The sequence below is a fragment of the Rutilus rutilus genome, assembly GCF_951802725.1.
Source record: "Rutilus rutilus genome assembly, chromosome: 11".
Classification (NCBI taxonomy): domain Eukaryota; kingdom Metazoa; phylum Chordata; class Actinopteri; order Cypriniformes; family Leuciscidae; genus Rutilus; species Rutilus rutilus.
The window spans coordinates 30,065,476-30,076,402 of record NC_140216.1 but is presented as its reverse complement, the minus strand read 5'-3'; the positions used below and the strand labels follow the sequence as shown (position 1 = coordinate 30,076,402).

At 42.7% G+C, this 10,927-nt stretch overlaps 1 protein-coding gene across 2 annotated transcripts; it reads right to left on the bottom strand.

The window, feature by feature from the left end:
• Positions 1-776: 776 nt before the first annotated feature.
• Positions 777-10,665, bottom strand: LOC311299902 (myelin-associated glycoprotein). 2 transcript variants are annotated; one of them, XM_084423834.1, is made up of 10 exons: positions 10,573-10,665; positions 10,283-10,339; positions 9,708-10,055; positions 9,433-9,593; positions 9,200-9,347; positions 8,067-8,336; positions 2,737-2,830; positions 2,013-2,031; positions 1,714-1,791; positions 777-1,095 (listed from the first exon to the last, which is right to left on the bottom strand). In XM_084423834.1, exons 1-10 carry the CDS (start codon positions 10,592-10,594, stop codon positions 1,048-1,050), a joined length of 1,245 nt encoding a protein of 414 aa, XP_084279960.1. In that variant the 5' UTR covers positions 10,595-10,665; the 3' UTR covers positions 777-1,047. The 2 variants fall into 2 exon arrangements, with proteins under 2 accessions (XP_084279960.1, XP_084279961.1); XM_084423835.1 differs by lacking the exon at positions 1,714-1,791.
• Between the last annotated feature and the right edge of the window lie 262 nt (positions 10,666-10,927).

Here is a 10,927-nt window from a genome sequence, read left to right as displayed (position 1 = left end):
TAACACATGCCATTTAAAAAACCTCGCCGGGTTAGTGAACATCTTTCAACGTGTTTTGAACACATTTGTTATGCACGATCTATCCATTCTCCTTCTTACATTCTGATTTGAATATTTTCAATAATTTTATATTCTTGACTGATCTTCATAATTTTGGCAATAGTAGATGAACTGTGAACCGAGTAGCCTATAATCTTGAAGTTGACTCTCTATGCTGATCAGTAATCAGTAGACTAATATATTATAAACTAAACGTGATTTTAGCTTGATCGCTATATCTTCTCAGTTGTTTAAAAGATTAAGGCAGTTATCAAAACTTGATAAAATGTTGTTTAATTTTCCAATAAAAGATAACAAATCTTTACATGATTTGTAACATTTAATTTACCCCTTAGCAGATTTTGTCTGCTACAAATGAAAGTCTTTCAGACCTTCTTATTGTTTTTCCAGCTCACAACTATGGCCCCATTTTGTTCAGTCTTTGTTTTGGACAGAGTTACAACCCTCCCGATCTGCCTAGAATTTTTATTCCATGATGTTTTTAACATGTAGATGTATACATATTACACACTATCATAAATCGGTATGATTAACCATCTCGATTTAACCACCTCCAAGTCTGCATTACACTACTCCAGTATTCAGTGTCACATGATCGTTCAGAAATCATTCTAATATGCTGATGTGGTGCTCAAGAAACATTTCTTATTATTATCAATATTGAAAACAGTTGTGCTGCTTATATTTGTGGAAACAGATCATTTTTGCCAGGAGTCTTTGATTAGAAAGTTTAAAATAGTATTTATTTCATAAATCTACATTATAAATGTCTTTGCTGTCACTTTTAATTCATTTAATGCATCCTTGTTGAATGAAAGTATGGCCTTTTGCCATTTTATTATTAGCAAAAGTCGAGATGCGAAACACAAGTAGTGCAGAAAACCACATGAGACAGAGTTCAGGACTCAGACCAGATTAGAATCTGTCTCCAATGTGGGCACCACAGCATTTTGTGTCTAGCTAACTTCTCTCCGACCTGGGCTGATGTTAACTCAAGTTTCTGTTTTCGTAGTCATCTTCAGTTCTGTCCCTCGTCTGCAGTAAAGAGAAATATACAATATATGTATATGCATAGTACATACAGTGTGTCATAACTTTTTAACATTGTATACAATGCAGATATCTTATTTTTCAGATGAGAAAACTGATGATCGTTACACAAACATTTTAGTCTTTCATACAAATTGGGTGGGTCTTCATTATGGTTTGTAATGATATGATATAGCAATCCATATGAAATCTTGACAAATTTTGCCCCTCTATCTTCACACCCCAAAGCTTTTGCACATGTCAGCAGAGCATCTTGTGATCAGTCTATCAGTGATTATTATGCTTGCACAACTGTTTTCTGAGAAATATAACTATCTATTTCCTGTCTCAGGAAATTGATAACCATTAATCTTTTTGATTTGACATTTGATTGAATTAGGTCATGGGGAAAATCCCCATAGTGTATCTAAACACAACTTACATGGAATACAACTGCTGTTTTCCAGAGAAATAACAAATGCAACTGTTGCAACAGGTCTTCAATGCATCTTTCAAAGTTTAGGCCTACTTGCATGCCAAGCATATCGCGTTCAAATAGAAGAATGTTGTTGTTGTTTTTTTGTCTGGTTTAACAAAATTAACCTTTAATACTAAAACTCTGACCTGTATTACATTGTAAACAGAGTCACTGGTCCTGTGGAGGGTCGCATACATCATGGATCCTCTCATGTCTTCAAACTCCTAATAGCACGAGAGACAAATGCGATTGCAAGGTCTTTGAAAATGACAAAAATCTTAAACCCATGAATTTCTTCCATATCATTATTTTGATAATAAATCTTCCACACCCAGTTTGTGCTCTGCAAATTTACCCGAAAGCAAAGTTTGTGCAAAGATATAATACTACTTTGTTTATCTGCTCTACACCTTGGGATGATTTATGATGGTGCTGTCAAACTTACTTGAAGTCTTTTTAACAGGCTGAAAAGAGAAGAAATAAAATAATTTGGTAACAGTTTACAATAAGTTTCTTTTTAGTTTTTAGTTACTAACTAACAATGAACAATACAGATAGAGCATGTAGTCAATGCTAATTTCAACGTTTACTAATACATTTTAAAAATCCAAAGTTCTAACATGAGCAATCAACAAATAACTAGATTTTTACTTTAAAAAAGTTGCTCATTGTTAGTTCATATTAGCTAATGCATTCACTAATGTAGACCTTAAAAGCATTTCCAGTACTTTGCATAGAACTTAAGTAACAATTAAAATTCCAATGATTAGAATAAAAAACAAGTGACAACATTAGTGCAATATTTTTGTGATTCATTTAGGTGTGACTATCATTTAGATGATTTTAGAATATGAATTTTACATAAAATATATGTATAATAAGAGTTTAATGAAAAATGTTTGCAACTAAGTCAATAAACCTGGAGAAATGCCAAAGGGGTCAAGATGAATGCCTCATCAGCATTCAGCATCAGCTCATTAGCCCCTGGTGGTGGATACTGTAACTACAAGTGAGGAGTGAGGTTTACACGCACAGCTCTTACTGGCCTACGTCCATACCACCGGGACTTTACATATCAGTGAAGTTGATCTTCTTACACTAAATCATATTTAAAAACAGGAACATCATGTCAAAGTTCTTGCTGTTTGCAATCTTTTTTCAAAACCCACCTTTTGTATTTGACCAAATCCACTGCAGTAATGAGAATTAAGAAAAGCGTCAGAAGTCCACATATAATGTACAGTGCAATGGAGCACTGGCTACCTGAATCAGACAGAAAGAGAGAAAAAAAAGGTTTATCTGCTTTTAGGTCACTAAATTATGACATATAAAACAGCTTATTTCCTTGCATACCACAAGAACACCCAAGGAGATACATGAAGTTCACACAAACTTCCACATTGCAGTTACACATGGTCTGAGAATGAACATTCTTAAGGTTAGCAAGTTTACACATCAACGAATTGCCCACTGATAATCATACAAATGTATTTTGATGTGGTTTGGTTGTAGTTTCTAATTTAATTGCTTGTTTACACCCAGATCTAACCATGTGTCCAGTTATTCCTCCCAATGCAGCCACATCAACACTGCCATCCAAAGAATTTGTCATGAATCACATTCATCATTAGTGAAGCATAGATGAAATCACTGTTCTAAAGTGATTATGGGTCAATGACACATAAAGATGTCCAAGATGATGAAAAGAAACCATACAGCAAACTCTTAGACATGTAAACAAGCAAAAAAAAAAAAAAAAGTTTTGATTTAAGCGAGTATTTCCGTTGCCCCTTAAATTGAATACACATTGAAATCATATTTTTTCCTGTTTTACTTACTAGAATTCTCCAATGCTCGTTAAGATTTGACATGTTATGTCTTGTGTTTGATACTGAGTCAATTATTCCTGCAACAGCACTTGCTTGCTAAATAATCTAATTATAAGCTATATTATTTAGCAACATTTTGTATATATCGCTACAAAAAAGAAGACATAATATGCAGTGCAATCTGTTCAGGGATTCAAATAAATTGTGAATGATTGATAAAATGAACAAACCAAATAAATAAAATCACTAAAATGGACCTCCCGATGCTTCGCGTAAGAATTGATGTTCTCTTACGAGAGGTCTCTCTCTCTCGTACTGCGTAAGAGTATCTTACGCTAGGGGAAAATCCTTTTTCCGCGAGATATTGAAGCCAAAAATTATCCTTAATTTTGAATAATGCAAAACGCGTTGCGGCAGCATACAGACATAGGCAAGACGGCTCGCGCGCCTATTGGCTGTTCTGCGGCAACTGCAGCAGCCTATCGAGCGAGGCCTAGCGTGACGTCAGACCCAATGAGGGTGCTTCGCGCCCGCTGCGTCACGTCCCGCCGAAACGGGCGTGGCCTAGGCCTATAAATACGGCTCGCAGGCAGCTGATATCTGATTTTTTCATCCTTCAAGCGAAGCATACGCATCGCTGGATTCGGAGTGAAGCCGCACCGTCTGAGGAAGCCTTTTCAGCGGGTCGTCACTGAAGTCGCTGGCCGCGCTGCCTTCAATCGCCTTCCCGCTGCGCTATCCGGCGCTCATATCCTTTACACTCTGTGCTGTGTGTGTGTGAAGCACCATGAAGCACTTCTTACCGAAGCGCTCCAGTTCTGCAGCAGGCCGTGCGAAACCGTCTGCTCAGAGCTCACAGCCTTAGCCTCCGCCCACCGCCGCCACTTCGCAGCGCCGCCAGGCCCGAAGCGCGAGACCACGCTCTCGCTCATCCAGCCGCCGCCCCACTCCACGTGGTCCACGGCCTAGGATTGCGGTGAAGCCCGAGGCTCCGAAGTCGTCCTAGCACGCCTAGGAAAACGACGGTGTTCAAGTCCCGCTCGCGCACATGAAATCGACTCAGATCAATTGCGCATTAAACGTAGAAAATGTGCCCACTACCCAGTGCCCACAAACACTACGTTCTACATGTCCCAAGGTTTCAGTAAAAACGAAACCAAAATGCATTCGCTCTGCTCAGGCGGACAATGCTCTCAGTGTTGCAAATGTGCCCGCTATCCCGCGCCCACATCCACGCACAGACATGTCAGTTCCTACGGGAATCGCCCAGCCCTCCCCCTCTCGGTTGACGGCCGCAGAAGGGTTGAGCGCGGGCAATCTGCCCGCTGTTATCAGCGCGCCCCCTGCCTCAAATGTCATGAGCGCGATGCTTGTGTTACAGCACACCGAAGCCCCTCTGTCGCTGACCAAACAGAGCGCGCTTCGCATTCAACCCCTAGCTATCCATGCAGATGCATGGGCAAAGCTGCCCGGGGTTTCGAACTGGGTGCTAGACATTATAGAAAGAGGCTATTCGCTACAGTTTCGAAACCACGGTAAAAACAGAAGTAGCACATCTACTTCGAGCCGAAATTGTGAAACTATTGAGCAAAGGGGCCATAGAGCCCCTTTCTCAAGCTCAAAGCGAAGGAGGGCTATACAGCAGATACTTCCTGGTACCGAAAAAAGACAGGGGTCTCAGACCCATACTAGATCTAAGGCAACTGAACAAAGTGCTTGCAAAGCGACAGTTCAGAATGCTCACGACCAGAAAAATCCTCGCGCAAATTCGCCGAGGAGATTGGTTTGTGTCAATAGATCTGAAAGACGCGTATTTTCAAATACAGATAGCCTCACGTCACAGGCGATTTTTTAGATTCGCCTTCGAGGGCCAGGCATATCAGTACACAGTCCTGCCGTTCGGCTTATCCCTAGCACCCTGTACATTTACGATGTGCATGGATGCAGCGCTCGCACCCCTCAGACTACAGGACATGCGAGTACTGAACTACTTGAATGATTGGCTGATTTTAGCTCAATCTCACTCGGAGCTCATAGAGCACAGGACCATTTTACTCGATCACCTCGAGAATCTGGGTCTCAGAGTCAATTGGGCAAAAAGCTCTCTGTCCCCCAGGCAGATAATATCTTTTCTGGGCACAGAGCTGGACTCGCTGTCTATGATAGCACGCCTATCACCACAGCGTACACTGGACATTCAGCGCGCAGCGAGCTCTTTCCGCTGTGGCGCATCTGTCCCGCTCAAGAAGTTTCAGAGGATGCTGGGTCTCATGGTCTCAGCATCATCAGTGCTTCAGCTGGGCTTGCTTCGCATGCGCCCACTGCAGTTCTGGCTGAAAACGAGAGTGCCACGCGGGGCGTGGACCTCCGGTCTGCTTCGTCTCAAGGTAAATCAGCGCTGCATCACAGCTCTGAAACCTTGGAAAGCAAAAGACTGGTACCAATCAGGTGTAAGCCTGGGGACTTCCTCGAGGGTGAGGGTGGTGTCTACGGACGCATCCACCTCGGGATGGGGAGCGCTGCTCGAGGGCAGACCGTTCTTCGGCCAATGGTCAAAACGGGAGAAGCTTCTGCACATAAACTGCCTCGAAATGTTGGCAGTGGACAACGCGCTGACGCGTTTTTGTCCCCAAATACGAGGACACCACGTCCTGGTCTGCTCGGACAACATATCAGTGGTGTCCTACATAAATCGCCAGGGCGGCCTCAGGTCACGAAACCTTTACAGGCTAACAGAACGCCTCCTGGTGTGGGCTCAGCGCAACCTGTGCTCGCTGAGAGCGGCACATGTGCCAGGGCTCCTAAACATAGGACCAGACAGACTGTCCAGGAACAATGTTCCGGCAGGCGAGTGGTCTCTACACCCACAGACAGTCCAACTGCTGTGGAAGAAATTCGGCAGAGCGGAAGTAGACCTGTTTGCGTCTCAAGAAAACGCTCACTGTCTGGATTTTTTCTCCAAGAGCAGGGACGCGCTGGCTCATGTATGGCCCCGCCGCCCGCTCTATGCTTTTCCCCCTGTCTCTCTCCTGCCGCAGGTGATAGAGCGAATCAGGGAAGAAGGATGCTCAGTACTGCTCGTAGCGCCGTTCTGGAAAAACCAACCTTGGTTCCCAGTTATGATGCAGCTAGCGAGCACTGCCCCATGGCCAGTGCCGGTGAGGAGAGATCTCCTCTCTCAGGCTTACGGCTCGATTTGGCATCCTCACCCAGAGCTGTGGTCTCTTCACGTTTGGGCCATCAACGGGTACCCGCTGACCTCCCAAAGGGAGTGTTAAACACGATCACGCAGGCTAGAGCTCCGTCTACGCGACGCCTCTACTCCTCGAAATGGTCAGTGTTTTCCAGCTGGTGCGCAGCTCGGGGAGTGTCACCCCTAGACTGCGGGGTGGCGGAGGTACTCTCCTTCCTACAAGAGCTGTTGGATAAGGGCAGGACCCCTTCCATGCTCAAAGTCTATGTGGCGGCTATAGCAGCGTTCTCAAGAACAACGCTTGGTCAGTCAATAGGAAGGAACGATTTAGTTATCCGCTTCCTCAGAGGAGCTAAGAGACTGAATCCTCCCAGACCTCCCTCAGTCCCTGAATGGGACCTTTCTACGGTGCTGGAAGCCATGAAAGGTGGCCCATTCGAGCCTTTGGAGACGATTGATCTTAAACACCTGTCTTTCAAGACGGCGTTTCTCCTGGCTATCGCTTCAGTGAAGCGCATAGGGGACTTACACGTGCTCTCGGTGAGCACAACGTGCATGGAATTTGGGCCTAATGACTCAAGAGTTATACTCAAACCTAAGCACGGCTAAGTTCCAAAAACCCTCAACACACCGTTTAGGGCACAGGTCATTTCCCTGTCAGCCCTACCGGTCCCTGATGAGGAGGCAGACGCGAGCTTCCTTTGCCCAGTCAGGGCATTAAGAGCTTATGTGTCTCGCTCGTCTGTTTTCAGACAGACAGAGCAGCTCTTTGTTTCGTTCAGTGGGCGTTCTAAGGGACTAGCCGCATCGAAACAAAGCCTATCCAGATGGATAGTTGACGCTATTGCGCTAGCATACGCTTCCAAGGGCATGCAATGCCCGTTGGGTGTCAGAGCGCACTCCACGAGAAGCATGGCTTCATCGTGGGCCTGGTCAAGTGGGATTGCCTTGCAAGATATTTGTATGGCGGCAGGCTGGGCCATAACCCTGCGAGCCATATTTATAGGCCTAGGCCACGCCCGTTTCGGCGGGACGTGACGCAGCGGGCGCGAAGCACCCTCATTGGGTCTGACGTCACGCTAGGCCTCGCTCGATAGGCTGCTGCAGTTGCCGCAGAACAGCCAATAGGCGCGCGAGCCGTCTTGCCTATGTCTGTATGCTGCCGCAACGCGTTTTGCATTATTCAAAATTAAGGATAATTTTTGGCTTCAATATCTCGCGGAAAAAGGATTTTCCCCTAGCGTAAGATACTCTTACGCAGTACTCGTTCCCTCTACTAGAGAGAACCGAGGTTACGTGAGTAACCGAGTACGTTTTACCATGCATACTTGTTTACCTCAGGTCGCTCATTTTTATCATGTTACACTGATATTCCTTGAAAAAAGTAGCTCGTTTGCTAGCAAAAACCCAAGGTTCTGAAAAGAAATGGTAAAGTTTACTAACTTAGTAAAGGTTCTGCTAAAAGCAAGATATTTACTGTTTATGCCCACAGCGACAGCCCTCGATTGGTCGGTCCCGTGGTTGTTGTAGACCTTGCAGACATAAGGACCCTGAACATTACTTTTGGCTATTATTGTTAGAGTCTGTCCTAGATTCTGCAACACTAGCTTCCCGGATCCACTGTCTTTGTACCACTCATAGCGTCTGACTGCAGGGTTGGCATCACTGTGACAGCTCAGGATCACCACACTGCCTTCAGACACTGGACCAGATGGACTCACAAGGGCTATGGTGTTTTTGGGAGCATCTGAAAGAGAAGATTGACCTGTGTCCTTTATTGTACATAATACTTGCTTAGACAAGTCTGAAACCACATAAAAAAACTGAGATTCAAAATACAATTTTAAATTAACAGAATGTCTTGAATAAAAAATTAAAAAAACACTATGATGTTAATTGAATAATAATTAACATTCTGTACTAGGTCATCAACCGGATAAGTAAATTTTACAGCAATGTAGCCTACTCACTTCATGTGCACTTGCGGTCTTGTGGACTTAAAGTCTATGCGCGAGCCTTTCAAAGCACAGTCGTTTGGTCATGAGTGTGGAAAGACGCTCTCTTTGCAGCTGACATGTGTCTTTGATACACGCTTTTACTTACAGTACGGGCATACTATTCTGGTGATGAAATTGGCATCATGCGCACTGTACGTGGACCCACGCGTAGGCTATACATAAAAACCGGACTAGCTACCACCCTATCCACTTTATTTTTCAAAACGGAAGTAAGGTGTTTTCTGTGAATGCACGAGACTTTCAATTTCTGAGCCGCTACAGGGTAATAAGGAAAAGAATATATCAAAGTACAGTTAACTGTAAAACTGTTTGCGCTACAAACCAGCATGTTTAATTGAGACACTAGCCTAATAATATGGTAAGAAATACCAGTTTGCAATATCAAGCAGCATAAGGAGCTCTTTTGTACAGCAAAAAATAACTGGTAGCGAATGACACCGGAAGCAAGACACATTAAAATTACAAATGGCCGCAAAATAAGGTGGATATACTTTGGGATTTAGGGTTCCATTTGGGATAGGGCCAATATAATACATAAAAATAATTGCTTTTATGCTTTATGATGGCTTTCCTTTCTCTCTGTTTCACATACAAAGCACTCTGAGGAGAACGCTGGTCTCAACTGGTCTTTTGGCGCCCTGGGAGTACAAAAGAGTGCAGGAGACTTTAAGGTGGTCATTTAAAGGCGTAGCATTGAACATCTGAGAGGAGACCATCATTGTCTGTCCAAATTCATCCTCCTTAAGAAAGAAAGAAAAAGTTTAAAGCATCAGGACGCAGAACTGTATTTACAATAATCATGATTTGCCTGACATTACATTTCACCTGTAGGGCTGGTGTGAGCTGTTCTCCTAGTTGCGGGTTCCACTGCATCAGAGGTTGTATTGAGGGACATGAGATCACAGTGGAACAGGTCAATGTCAAATTGGTGCCCTCTAGAACTTCTAGCACCTGAACATGTGGGCTCAGGATAGGCGGATGAACGTCTTGGAATTAAGAAGAGAGTTAAGACATTAACTGTGTTCACCCACCCCATAATGCCCCAACCCACTCCCTCCCAAAAAAAGGCATTTATCCTTTAACAAAGTAAGGATTCCAACCTTTATGTACTGTGATGTTCACTCCTTGCTTAAAAGTATACATGAGAGGTTCAGGACCCTGAAGTCTGAAGAAATACATGTCACTGAATCCAGCAGGAAAGTTGTGAAACACTGTAGTGCAATTTTTGTTTAAGATGTTGCCAATCACATTTCCTTTTAGAAACAAGTCCGAACTGAGCACGATTGCTCCTTCTGTGGTTGTTTTTCTCCATATTGCCTCTACAGAGTTGTTTAGGGACTTTTTGAACGAGTCAGGGATCTCAAACTGACATGGAATTTGAACACAGAAGCCAGTTATCGCATCTATATTCTGAGGCATCTTAATTTCCCATGTGTTGCTTTCAGCACCTTCATACATAAACACACAGGACATGTTCTACATTAGTTTAAAACAGTATGCCAAAGCATTGAGCTGCTTAACTTTACAACACAATAGAAGTGCGAGTTAAACTGTCACCCATCCTTTTAAATAGCACCATTTCGACATAAACACTCATTCAGTATTTGCTCATTAATCTAAAACTATCTTGGCTTATATTTCAAACCTAGCAGATCAACAACACCAAGTCTCTCACCTCTCAATATCCAGATTATGATAACCAAGATTTTAGGTCCACTCATACTGCTGAAATCTGGGGGAAAAAAAACAAGCATAATGAGCAAATACAGTCAAGAAAACAGATGTGGCTTTTTAGGCTTTGTTCCTTTTTTGTCTTTTTGACTTTGTGTAGACCAACATTGGTACATAGATTTTAAAGGAACACTTAACAACTTAAATTATTAGATTAAAACTGATTATTACAGATTTTTACTGTATTTCTACAGATTTTTTGTTTTGAAATCAGAAATAATCAGAAACTTTTACCTGATGCAGAACTGTCAGACATTCACTCAGCAACTTAATGAATTACTGGGAACTGGAACTGGAAACACTAGAGTTTCATCATTAACTTTATATAAAAAAAAATGTATTATTACAAAAAAAATTGTGAAACAGGAAAACATTTGTTCTTCCTTTTTTTTGGGTCAAACATGTTTAAAAGGAATTTTATGTAAAATATACAGTTGTGTGATTTGAAATATGGTGCGTATATTTTATAATCTTACCTGTATATTATTTTAAAGCTTCCAATAAGAAAAAAATAGTCCACTTTAACATACAAATCAATCAGGCTAACAACAAGACAACAACATTCACCACAGGGCGAATAGGGAAATAC

Bases quoted from the DNA above. Each gene is read 5' to 3' on its own strand.
- LOC311299902 (XM_084423834.1), bottom strand. From the start codon at position 10,594: ATGTCTGACAGTTCTGCATCAG. The intron at 9,348-9,432 runs GTGAAATGTAAT...TTCTTTCTTAAG, and splicing joins AGCTCACACCAGCCCTACAG to GAGGATGAATTTGGACAGAC. The intron at 2,831-8,066 runs GTAAATATCTTG...TGTCTGATTCAG, and splicing joins TGTCGCTGTGGGCATAAACA to GTAGCCAGTGCTCCATTGCA.